Source organism: Nuphar pumila, chromosome 7 (assembly GCF_984573655.1).
Source record: "Nuphar pumila chromosome 7, dmNupPumi1.hap1.1, whole genome shotgun sequence".
Classification (NCBI taxonomy): domain Eukaryota; kingdom Viridiplantae; phylum Streptophyta; class Magnoliopsida; order Nymphaeales; family Nymphaeaceae; genus Nuphar; species Nuphar pumila.
This window is the reverse complement of record NC_143255.1, coordinates 32,128,929-32,142,222: the sequence shown is the minus strand read 5'-3', so window position 1 is coordinate 32,142,222 and position 13,294 is coordinate 32,128,929. Positions and strand designations below refer to the sequence as shown.

Genomic DNA, 13,294 nt, shown 5'->3' with positions numbered 1-13,294 from the left:
CCGTACAATCTTCCCTTACCTTGGAGAGTTACGAGCTTGCTGGCGTCTGCGGATGTACACGATTGACGGCTTGGGTCGCGGAGCGCGAGTGAGATCCGTCGTAGCTGCAAATATGCGATATTAACATACAACTCAGACAAAAGCAAAAGCAAGAAGAAGACTCGACTTCTCTGATACATAGGGCTGGGGCCAACCGTCCCAATTGACTCGAAAAAAGGATGGGGCAGGGCCAAATGACCCTTGCTGCCAAAAGAGTGATGTAGCCAAAGCGAGCTGATGACTTTTGCTTACTAGGAATTCTTCGTTGAAGACCAACAATTACAATGATCTATCCCCATCACGATGTAGTTTCCGAAGATTACCCGAGCCTGTCTGCTAAGGGTATAGGCTTGTGCACAAAGGGCAGGGGGACATCGACCCCTGCTGGCAAGCAAAAAGGGCAGGGGCTGATGGCCTCTGCTAGAACAACTAAAAGGGCTGGAGCCGATGGCCCCTGCTAGAACAATAAAAAAGAGGCAAAGGCCTGCAGCCCCTGCTGAAATAAACAGGGCAGGGGACGATGACCCCTGCTGGAACAACAAAGAGGGGCAAGGAGGAGGGGCTCGACCCCTCCCCTGCCGCAAAAGGAGTAGGGAGGGGCTCGGCCCCTTCCCTGCCGTGATAGAAGCAGGGAGGGGGCTTAGCCTCTCCCCTACAGTAACGGAAGCAGGGAGGGGGCTCAGCCCCTCCCCTGCAGCCAGAAGGGCATCGGGAGGGGAATCGGCCCCTTCTGTACCCTGCACGACACAGGGAGGGGCTCCACCCCTCCCTCGCTAAAAGGGCTCGCAGGGAGGGGGCTTTACCCCTCCCCTGCAACCTAGGGCAGCAGGGAGGTGGCTCAGCCCTCCCCTCCGTGCGTAACCGAGAAACGAGGGGGAAAGAGAGGGAGAGACGAAAGGTGAGAAGGAAAGGAAAAGAGGGGAGAAGAGGAAGCGGCGGGGGGTCGGAGGAAGCTTGTCGCTGGTGGCCGCGGGTTGTCGGGGTCGCCTATGTCGGTGACAGTGGACGAGCGAGAGAGAGAGAAACGGAGAGACAGAGGGAGACGAGAGGGTGGGTGAGGGAGAGAGTCGGGGACGAGAGAGTGAGAGAGAAATTGCAGAGAGCGAGAGGGTAAGGGAGAGAGACGAGAGGGCAAGAGGCGGTGAGGGGGGTTTCGTAACCCTCCCCCTGCCTGCCTCACTGTCTTTTAATGACAGCGAGGGGCGGTGGCCTCGGGTCCGGCCCATATCAATTAATTTTTTTTTGTAGTTCTTACAATTAGGGCATGATTTCTGTTAAATAAAATAAAGTAAAATGAGAGAGGCAGATTTAAGCATTGTGGTGCAGAAAAAATCAAATATAAAAGAAAGCAAATAAATAAGTCTTTGTCTGGGAGTTGGACTACCGATGGAGTTTATGGATTTGAAAAAATGAAAAACTACTAGTTCCTCGAATAGGTGACAGCTGTCAATTTTGGTTTTAGGTGCAAACTGTAGTTGGCTAGAAATGGGTATGGGTACTGGTACACGTGGGTTTAAAAGTTTCAGTACATGTTTATTTGAAATACATGTTGATATGGCTCCAAGAAGTTTTGATACAAGTTTCTAATAAGCATGATATGGGTTCTGGAATTGGTAAGAGTTTCTAAAAATTTAAACGAAATATATATTTTCATAAAGATAATTATAAATTAAAATAGTTAAACATGCATATTTAATGAATAGTTATTGTATTATAATTTGTTTATAAATTATAATATTTAAAAGTTTTGATAAAAATAATGTGTACTGACTGATATTTTTTTGTAGAGATATTGATAGAAACGAGTTTCATACTCATTTATAATGTAACAGAAACGAGTTTCCCTAGTAACTGGGACGAGTTTCTTGAACATTTGATACTTATCTTTATGGTTTCAGAAACAAGTTTTGTACTGGTATCTGTTACTGATACGCTTTATATGCAATGCACTAGGGTGTATTGAGTGCAAATGCAACTATGGTGCAAACACAATTGGGTAGGTGTCTCATTCCATAAATTACTTCCTCAACTTTTTCCTAAACAACCACCACCCCTGCAGTTTGAAGTTTGAACGAACTCCAACTCAAATCTTCAATTCCCATCCAACTGCTAGCTCCCAAATGATGCCTTAACTGAAACATTGAATTGGTTTTAAAAACTTTCCTTTGTGTATATCAAGCATCTTTTTACGATGAAGAAACCATTGGTAGAATTGGTGCAGGATACATTTAGGTTAGTCAATCTAGTTACGTATTGTGTGATTTGCTGGTGTCCACTTAATTGAAGGAGCAATTTTGCAATAAATTGTAAGGGTCACACTATTTTTTGCTGCAAAATGCTGGTCAGTGGTCAACAAAAGGTTGGCAACAAAATATAAGTTCATGTGGCTGGGATAGAGTATTTGTCTCAGCTGATGATTTTTTGGATAACTTGAAAGATCTCAAAGTAAACAATTTGATGCCTTCAATTTTTATAGTTAGCTGGTTCCCTGTTTCTTTTTGAAAAGCCTTCTTTTATTACATGTGAGGCTGATGTTCTCTCTTCAATGGTTTTAGGTCGAAAAAAGTTGAATCAAGCAAAGTCATTGATGCCACATCCAATAAATTTTCAAATTTGGATATCAACGACGATGATTCTGTGCCAGCTGAAACAGTAGTTACACAGTCCTCGACATCAATCCCAGATTGCAAATGTGGAATGCCTCTTTGCATTTGTGAAGTTTCAGTTTCTGATACAGCTCCAAGACAGGTCTTTATGATTTATTTGCATATCCCGAATATGTCTTCTTTTCTCTACTTCTCAAAGAGAACTGTCTCTCACAGGAACATCCTAATATCAACCCTACAGCTCAGCCTACCCCAAGACCAAAGAAGCCCATTTCTGTAAAGCAATCCATTGATTCAGCTTCCAAAGATGTAACTGCTTCAGTGAGAAAGCCAAGGTAATGGAACCCCATGCAAATTTCTATTTCTCATGCACCTGGCAAATTGACACTGGAAGTCTATTTCTTTGGATGGTCCATTAAGTTTTTCTTTTCCCCCTTTTGAAGTCAAATATATGCATGGATGAACTGCAAAGGTTTTGGATGATCTATGAAAATTAGTTGGTGTTTTTTGAGATTCTCTTCTGGTAACTTGCCTAAACATTTGCAGTTTATTTTTTTCGCTTGGGCAATCAGCCAATGGAGACTTCGACAAACCTCACCGTAATTATGAAAAAGATGGAGAGGTAAGTTCTTTTGTTCTCCCTTTGTTCTGTACTGGCTTGAATCCTTGACCTTAGCTACGTGGTCAGTCGAAGCAACTGAAGCCAGGGACAGCCATTATTGTCCATCAACCTTGTATGTGTAATTTATGCTTTTAAAGAAAGGATGTAAACATAAATATAACCTGCATCTTATGTCTATTCTGCTGATTTATTGATTTCCTTTCTTCACGTGTTTTTCCCTATCAGGGTTTAAGAGAAGCGATCAAGAGCAATGATGTCACTGCTGTGAAAAATCTTTTGAATGAGGTAATGCTACATCTTTGGGGACCCATATTTAGAAGACTTTAAACTGGTTGAAAATAATTCCTGCTTGTACATGACAGATTCTGTACATGATTCTGACTTGAACTGTGTTCAAGCGAATAATGAAGCTTCAAGCATAAACTGAAAGTCCATTTATATTGCTACATCTGCACGCCATTTAGTTGTTCCACCCAAGGTTGTAAGTATTGTATCGTCACCCGTATCGGTCGGGCCCAAAGTAATACCGTATCGTATCATATCGTAAATATCATAATTTTTTAATAAAATTTTCCAAAAAATACAAAAATTAGCAAAAATTCTAAAAAAATCATATCGCATGAAACAATGATGAATTGCACAAAATACAATCATAAAATCACATATGAAGCATTTATGTCTCCATGAGCTGCTATAAATGGCATGCGTATCTCATAAAAAAAATGTAAATGGTGAAATAATAAACAACACTAAGCTAACAAGTCATAAGATCCATAACAATGCATGTTGACATAAACAAAAACAAAATCCCCAAGTGTTTCTCAATACTTAAAAATTTTACATAACCAAATTGTTTCAAGTTCAAAAAAAAAATGAAGACTTCTTCTTGCAAGAAATCAAACCATAAATCACTCTCAAGTTCTTTAGGAGTGAACACAAACTCACCTTAAGGAGTCTTCTTATATATTTAAAAAAAATGAATTGAGTGCAGCATAAAATGTACTAATTGTGTATCTTAAGATACACCCTGTATCGGGGTCTATCATACGATACACAGATACAAGGGGTGTATCGTACGGTACATCTGATGAAGGTACGATACACACTCTTATCTTGATATGGGTGTGTATAATATCGATTAGGCCCACGATATGGTACGATACTTACAACAGTGTACTGGTACATAGTACAATGTGGGTATGGATACACTGACACAGGTACGGCTAGGAATATGTATATGCACACACACACACACACATATATATATATGCATTTATGTATATGTATTTTGTAGAAACACCCAAAAGTAGCAGCATTGTCACAGGTAGACTAGGCATCTTGAAGTACCCACTTTATATACCTGTTGTGAAATCTATGTTAATATAAACATATGTATCTCAGGGGCATTTTTGTCTTTTCACATGTAAAGTCACAATAAATGTATTTTTTATTGTTTTTCTTTTTTATTTAATCATTGTAAATATTCCCAGCCTAAAGGGCTTTTGGGGAAATCAAGAAGGGCAGTTGGCCCAGATGGTATACCTATCGAGGCTTGGAAATGCTTGGGAGAGAAAGGTTTAGAATGGTTGACAAATCTTTTTAACTTGATTTGGCGAACAAATAAGATGCCTAATGAGTGGAGGAAGAGTACTTTGGTGCCTTTATATAAGAATAAGGGTGATATACAAGATTGCACAAACTATCGTGGTATAAAACTCATGAGTCATACTATGAAACTTTGGGAGAGGGTGATTGAGTCTAGGTTGAGGAAGGTTGTCATGATATCGGAGAATCAATTTGGTTTTATGCCTGGAAGATCAACTATGGAAGCTATACATCTTCTTAGACAACTTATTGAAAGATATAGAGAGAGGAACAAAGATTTGCATATGGTTTTTATTGATTTAGAGAAGGCATACGATAGAGTACCTAGGGACGTTCTCTGGTGGACAATGATGAAGAAAGGTGTTTCTCTCAAGTACATTAGTATAATTAAAGATATGTATGAAGGAGTAGTAACCAATGTCCGCACTTGTGGAGGGGTGACAACCAATTTTCCGATAACGGTTGGGTTACATCAAGGATCTGCTTTAAGCCCTTTCCTATTTGCGATAGTGATGGATGAGCTTACGAGATCAATTCAAGAAAATGTACCGTGGTGTATGTTGTTTGCTGATGATATTGTTTTGATTGATGAGTCTAGAGCTGGGGTTAATGCTAAGTTAGAATTATGGAGACAGACATTGGAAGCTAGAGGTTTTAAGTTGAGTAAGAGTAAGACTGAATATATGGAATGTCGGTTTAGTAAGCAACGAAGTAGTGATGGGAGTGTAGTGAAGCTTGGTGAGCAAGATATACCGGTGAATGATTATTTCAAATATTTGGGATCCATCATTCAAAAGTATGGAGAAATTGATGGAGATGTAAATCATAGGATAAAGGTTGGGTGGATGAAATGGAAAAGTGCTACTGGAGTGCTGTGCGATCGTAGAATGCCATTGCGGTTGAAGGGAAAGTTTTATAGGACGACTATTAGACCCGCTTTACTATATGGTACGGAATGTTGGGCTGCCAAGAGACATCATATTCAAAAAATGAGTGTAGCTGAGATGCGGATGCTTAGATGGATGTGTGGAAATACAATAAAAGATAAGATTCGGAACGAAGAGATACGTAAGAAGGTAGGTGTTGCACCCATTGAAAATAAGATGCGAGAGAATCGTTTACGGTGGTTTGGACATATTCGGCGAAGGCCTAATGATGCTCCAGTTAGAAGGTTGGAGAAATGGGAAAATATATTAGTTAAAAGAGGTCGGGGTAGGCCTAGAAAGACTTGGATGGAGATGATAGGAAAGGATATGAATGCTTTGAACCTCACCGAGGACATGGCGTTGGATAGAAATGATTGGAGGAAAAGGATTCATGTGGAAGACCCAAAATGAATTTCTTTTTTGGTTCATATCGCTGACCCCAATTGTTTTGGGATGAAGGCGTAGTTGTTGTTGTTGTTGTAAGGGGCTTTTGGGGAACAATATATAGATTTGTTGGACCTTACCCAACTGAAATGAAATGGGGATCTTCGAAACACGAGCTTTGATTAACAAGAGCAAGTGTCAAGAATGACACTAAAGCATAACCCTTAAAAAGGGTATAACTGGAAACAAAATAAAAATAAAAAATGTATTCTTTATTGATATGAAAAACCAATTGCTTAAGAAGCATTGGAGTAAAATACAAGAGGGGCTGCACCCCTTTATATACACAGCTGAAAGAGGACTCAATAGAGCTGTTGGGCACAGTCCAACAGCTCTATTAAGAGCTGTTGGAATGTGTCAGTCCAACAGCTCTATTGCTAGTCAAGTCTGGACAGGACTTGACTAGCAACAGTCATTCTAGTTCAAACTGAACTAGATGACATAAAAACAAAAAATAAAAATAAAGGAAAAAAAATACAGAAAAGAAAGAAATTAAAAATGTATTTATATATATATATATAATAATATAATATTATTATATATACATATATGTACAGTTTTACATTTTAACACTCCCCCTCAAACTTACGGTACAATGAGCGAAAGTTTGTCTAAGAGAAAGTGAAATCGGGGAGCAGCGAGAGGCTTTGTAAAGAAGTCTGCTAACTGATATTCTGAAGTGACATATGGCAGATCAATTATCCCGTGTAGATATTCCTCTCTGACGTAGTGACAATCCATTTCGATGTGTTTGGTGCGTTCGTGGAATGTTCTGTTACTGGCAATGTAGATCGCACTTTTGTTGTCACAACACATTTGTGAAGCCTTTGTTGCTTCAACTCCCATGTCAGCAAGCAGTCGTCGGAGCCAAACTACTTCCATGGTCGTGGTTGCCATGGCTCTGTATTCAGCTTCGGTGGATGAGAGAGATACCTTCTGCTGCTTTTTACACCTCCACGAGATTAATGATTCCCCTAAAAAGACACAAAAGCCAGTGGTTGAGTGTCTGTTATTGGGATCACCTCCCCAATCAGCATCAGTATATGCAATTAAATCAAGAGAAGAGGAGGAAGATAAGAAAAGTCCTCGTGAAAGAGAGGACTTGATGTATCTGATAATACGCATGACTGCTCCCATATGAACAGAAGTAGGAGCATGTTGAAATTGACTTGCTGTATGAACAGCATGTGCTATATCTGGTCTGGTAATGGATAGATAGGAAAGTGCCCCGACAAGCTGTCTGTAAGGAGTAGGGTCTGCAAGAAGTTCTCCATCATCAATCTTCATTTTAACATTAACAACTTCTGGAGTGTCAACTTTCTTATCATCAGTAATACCAGACCTGAAAACAATATCAAAAGCAAATTTAGTCTGAGATAATAAATATCCTCTAGGAGAATAAGCAACTTCAATGCCTAAAAAATATCTCAACAAGCCCAAATCAGTCATTTCAAAATGAGATTTAAGAAGTGTTTTGATTGTTGCAACTCCCTGTTTATCGCTTCCGGTGATGATCATATCATCCACATAGAGAAGAAGCACAATGATCCCTGCATCAGAATTCTTAATAAACAAAGCAGTGTCAGTTAAACAGAATTGAAAACCAATATCAATCATAACACGACTAAACCTATCATACCAAGCTTTTGGTGCTTGTTTAAGTCCATAAAGAGCTTTTTCTAAGCGAAGGACTTTACCCTTAGGAATACTTAGACCAGGAGGGGGTTCCATATATACTTCTTCAACTAGCTTTCCATTTAAAAAAGCATTTTTGACATCCATTTGAAAAATAGACCATTTTTTGATAGAAGCTAAGGCAATTAAGGTTCGGACAGTAGTCATACGAGCCACCGGAGCAAAGGTTTCTTCATAATCAATCCCATATTCTTGGGCATAACCTTTGGCTACTAAACGGGCTTTATATCTTTCAAGAGTACCATCACTCTTGGTTTTAATTTTATAAACCCATCGACATCCTATAGTTTTCTTCCCTGGAGGAAGATCTTGAATATTCCATGTAGAAGCCTTTTCAAGTGCATCTAATTCAGCTTTCATGGCTTCTATCCATTTGATATCATTTTTTGCTTGAAAATATGTGGATGGTTCTTCATATGAGTGAATTAATGCAATAACTGCCCTATATGTGGGTGAGAAAGACTCGTATGATACAAACTTTTCTGGAGGCCTCGAGATTCGGGATGATTGTCTAGTTGGAATGTTAGAATATTTCTCAAGTGCACATGGAGTATTAGACTCTTGTCGCCTGGAATATTGAATACTAGTATCTCTATGAACTTCTTCATTTTCAACATTAAGATCAATAATTCTGTGATCATCATCAAAGTTACAATCAAGGTCATATTCATCAGATGTTGATGTTAGATCTAGCAAAAAGGAGTACTCAGTGACGTCTTTTAATTTTCTAAAATCAAAGAAGCTCTCCTTTTCAAGAAAGGAAACATTTCTAGACACATATAGTTTATTATTTTTGAAGTCAAAACATCTATAACCTTTCTGGTTTTCAGCATATCCTAAAAAGGCACAGGGAATCGCACGAGGGGAAAGTTTATCATTTTTGTCAGTAAATATGAAACATTTGCACCCAAATATTCTTAATCTAGAGTAGTCTGGAGAAATGTTCATAAGTTTTTCAATGGGAGTGATATTTTGTAACGAAGAAGATGGCATCCTATTAATGAGATAGGTGGCAGTTAAGGCAGCTTCTGCCCAAAAGTCTTTAGGGACTTGATTTGCTATTAATAAAGTTCTAGTGGTTTCTATAATATGGCGATGTTTTCGTTCTGCCAGTCCATTTTGTTGAGGTGTATAAGGACAAGATCTTTGATGTGTGATGCCATGCAATTTAAGATAATTTTGAAAATCTGTGGATAAAAACTCTCCCCCTGAATCTGTGCGAAAAATAGTAATATCATTTTGAAACTTGTTTTTAACCATATTATGAAAAGTTTGAAAGTATGAAAATACTTCAGACTTATGTTTGAGAAAGTACATCCACGTATGTCGGGAGAAATCATCGACAAAAATAACATAGTAAACAAATCCTCCTTTAGAAATTACTGGTGCAGGACCCCAAACATCCGAGTGTATTAATTCAAGTGGTCTTGAAGAGAAAAAGGTTCTGTTCTGAAATGGTAATTTTTTCATTTTGCCGAGAATACAATCTTTACAATCAAATGATTCAGAGTTACAAAATTTCCCTAGATTTGGAAAATGTTGGATTTTGGCTATATGTGGGTGACCAAGTCTCTTATGCCACAGTTCCAACTCTATTTTTTGAATATTATAACAAAAAGCTTTCTTCGGCATTTCCAAAAAATCCATGTAATAGAGCCCTCCTTCTCTATGGCCTTCCCCAATCAGCTTGCCTGACTGGCGATCCTGTACCCAACAACCATGAGAAGAAAAAGAAATATTACACCCATAATCAGAAATTTGAGATACAGATAAAAGATTTAAATTTAATTTGGGAACATGTCTAATTTCTGGAATAAAAAATTTTTTTTGTTTTATAAATTTTTTCAAAATCTCCTATTCCTTCTATTTCAAGAGAAGTCCCATCAGCAGTAAAGACCTTTGACACACTTGTTTTATTTTTAACACATTTGGATAGACTTTGATTATTTGGGGTCATATGAAAAGATGCACCAGAGTCAAGAAGCCAAGAAATTTTACCTAAATCAGAAAAAGATGAGGCTGCTGCGCCGGTTGAAGCTTCAGATGAGGAAGAGGCACCTTTGATGAGAGGCTGAAGAATCTCCATTAGTTGGGCCAGGGAAACTGGTGCATCCTGATCTTTAGGCTCCGATCCAGCAATTGCAGCTCTTTTTTCTCTCAGTTCCTTAAGTTTGGGACATTGTGGCCTGTAGTGTCCCGGTTCATGACAGTGATGACAAATAACTTTCTTCTTATCATAGTCACCATTTTGTCGGTTAAAGTGAGGAGGCCTATATGATCGAACATGATTCCCTGGTCTAGACACGGCTAAAACAGAATCATCTTCAATTTTTAAAGAACCTTTCCGGAGACGATTTTCTTCCATTGTTAACTCTTCAATAGTTTCAACAATAGAAGGAATTTTTCCCCTGTGAAGTAGGGCCGATTTAGTGGTTTCAAATTCCGGCCTTAATCCAGTGATAAACTGGTAAAAATGTTCAGCATCGAGTTGTTTCTGACGAAGCTCGATGTCTTCGGCACAATGCCACTTTGGTTCTAAAAGGGAAAGTTCTTCCCAAAGTTCGGACAACCCATTGTAATATTCACGAATAGTTTTGTCTCCTTGTGTCATCATTCGAACTTTTTCTTGGAGGTTGCACACGTGTGCAATATCTTTAAGGGAATACATATTCTTAAGGTATTCCCATGCCTTATCGGCATGATCAAATTTGGCAAGACTTGAGCATTTTTTAATGTCAACGCTATTGATAAGCCATGACATTATCTTCGCATGAGATATTCTCCATTCTTTCCATTTCTTCTCGTATGAGGCAATAGCCTTGATTTTCTCTTCTTCCGATAGAGGGACCTCTTTATCTCCCTCCTTTTTAGTAAGAGATAGCTTAGGTTCCGAATCGGAACCATCCACAATCCCCCATAAGCCTTTTCCCCATATATGGTGCTTCATGATTGAAGCCCATGTTACATAGTTCGTATCGCTTAGTTTCATAGGCATGATGGTGACTTTATCATTGTCATCCATCGATTACAAGGAGAGAAAGAATAGGGATAGAAGAGAAACAAGAAGAAAAATGAGAAAGAAAGAAAAAAAAAAAAAAACAATACAACAAGATGTGAAATCTTCTCCAATGAAGTGATAAAACACTTCTCTTCAAGTGGCGAACACTTTTGCAAACGGGCACGGAAACCGAGGCAGCTTTTCCTCAAGATTTAGTACTTCCGCGGCTTTGATACCATGAAATGAAATGGGGATCTTCGAAACACGAGCTTTGATTAACAAGAGCAAGTGTCAAGAATGACACTAAAGCATAACCCTTAAAAAGGGTATAACTGGAAACAAAATAAAAATAAAAAATGTATTCTTTATTGATATGAAAAACCAATTGCTTAAGAAGCATTGGAGTAAAATACAAGAGGGGCTGCACCCCTTTATATACACAGCTGAAAGAGGACTCAATAGAGCTGTTGGGCACAGTCCAACAGCTCTATTAAGAGCTGTTGGAATGTGTCAGTCCAACAGCTCTATTGCTAGTCAAGTCTGGACAGGACTTGACTAGCAACAGTCATTCTAGTTCAAACTGAACTAGATGACATAAAAACAAAAAATAAAAATAAAGGAAAAAAAATACAGAAAAGAAAGAAATTAAAAATGTATTTATATATATATATATAATAATATAATATTATTATATATACATATATGTACAGTTTTACATTTTAACACCCAACAACTATATTTCTAGCCATTGGGTAGGTCCCAACGGCTCTATAGAGCCCTCTCAAGCTGTATATATAGGGGTGTGCCCCCTCACTCCATGTATTCTTCTCTCAAGGTAATTTTCCTAATACAAGATGCTTTTTTTGCGAGTTTCAGCCCTTAAGTGGCCTATTTTGATATTCCCTTTGTGTTGGGCCTATAAGTGGTCATCTCTCGAGTTGGGTTTTTAGCCCATAAGTGGCTCATTAAAGAATCATATTGTTTTGTGACATGGTATCAGAGCAAGATCGATTCCTTGGTGATATTTGGTTCTTCTTCATGCATATTTGATTGTTGTGAAGATCGGGACTTGCCTTGGGAAGCATGTCGACCACTTATCTTGGAGATTTATCATCCTTTGAATGCATATAAGGATCGTTCCACCAAAGGAAGCTGCAAATTTTTTCAATTAAACATTTCTCTTGTCTTGTGTATTTTGGTTTCATGGCCGATAAGGAAGTTGTGACGGTAGTGCCAATTAAATTTGATGGAAAAAATTATAATCTATGGGCTACCACCATCAAGAGGATCCTTATTGGAAAAGGTTTGTGGTAATATGTATGAGATGTCTTGAGAAGTCTTTACCACAGTCCAAGTTGCACAGAAAATAGAAAAATAGAGAAGAGAGAAGAGAGATGCACAATGGTTGGGGCAGCTGAAGCACGCACAACCTCCAAGCCCTAATCGTTATAAAGTAAAAGCAATTTTACAATAGAACGATATTACATAAATACCATTAATGAAAATGACGTCAAGACGTCAACAACATTGTGCGTATTTTATTGACGTGCGTATGAATCTGGATCCAGATCCATACGCATGCTCTATTTTAACACCCTCCCTCAAGTTGTACGTGGTTTTGGAGCATGTACAACTTGCTCTTCAATAGCCAAAATTGACGTCTTGTTAACCCCTTGGTAAACAAGTCTGCCACTTGATCTTCTGTTCGAACATGACGTAGTTCTATCTCATCTCGACTTTCTGCCATATAAAATGTTTATCAATCTCAATATGCTTCGTTCTGCTATGCTGAATAGGGTTACATGCAATATTGATTGCGCTTTGATTGTTGCATAGAAGAAATGATCGAATAATTGTCTTCCCAAGATCACTCAATAAGTGTCTAATCCATGTAACTTCTGCTGTACCTGCGACCATCGACCTGTATTTTGCCTTTGTACTCAATCGTGCCACTGCCTTTTGTTTTCTATTGCTCCAAGACACTAAATTATGTCCAATTTATACACAATATCCAGAGACAGATCGTCTCTCATCTGGATCCCCTGCCCAATCTGCGTCTGTATAAGTGATGAGTTCATGTCCTGTATGTAGGTTATCGTTTTTGCGGTAAACAAGTCCATCTCCTATAGTTCCTTTCAAATAGCGTAGAATACGCTTCACAACTTCCATATGACCTTCCGTTGGAGCATGCATAAACTGAGATAACTGATTGACAACATAGACTATATCAGGTCTGGTAAAAGTCAAATACTGCAGCATCACTACAAGACTTCTATACGTTGTAGGATTGATACAAAGGTGCCATCTTCAGAGCTCAGCCTTTGATGTACTACACTCGGAGTGTTGACAGGTTTGCAAT

The 13,294-nt window shown here is 38.6% G+C and overlaps 1 protein-coding gene across 6 annotated transcripts in view; it reads left to right on the top strand.

The window, feature by feature from the left end:
* The window catches only part of LOC149831796 (uncharacterized), a 75,918-nt gene that overhangs the window by 25,779 nt on the left and 36,845 nt on the right, over positions 1–13,294 (top strand). For all 6 annotated transcript variants that reach the window (XM_090014136.1, XM_090014138.1, XM_090014139.1 and 3 more), the window contains 4 exons: positions 2,595–2,787; positions 2,862–2,980; positions 3,192–3,267; positions 3,493–3,552. In XM_090014136.1, the coding sequence (XP_089870262.1) occupies positions 2,595–2,787; positions 2,862–2,980; positions 3,192–3,267; positions 3,493–3,552 (448 nt within the window). The remainder of the gene's footprint in view (positions 1–2,594; positions 2,788–2,861; positions 2,981–3,191; positions 3,268–3,492; positions 3,553–13,294) is intronic.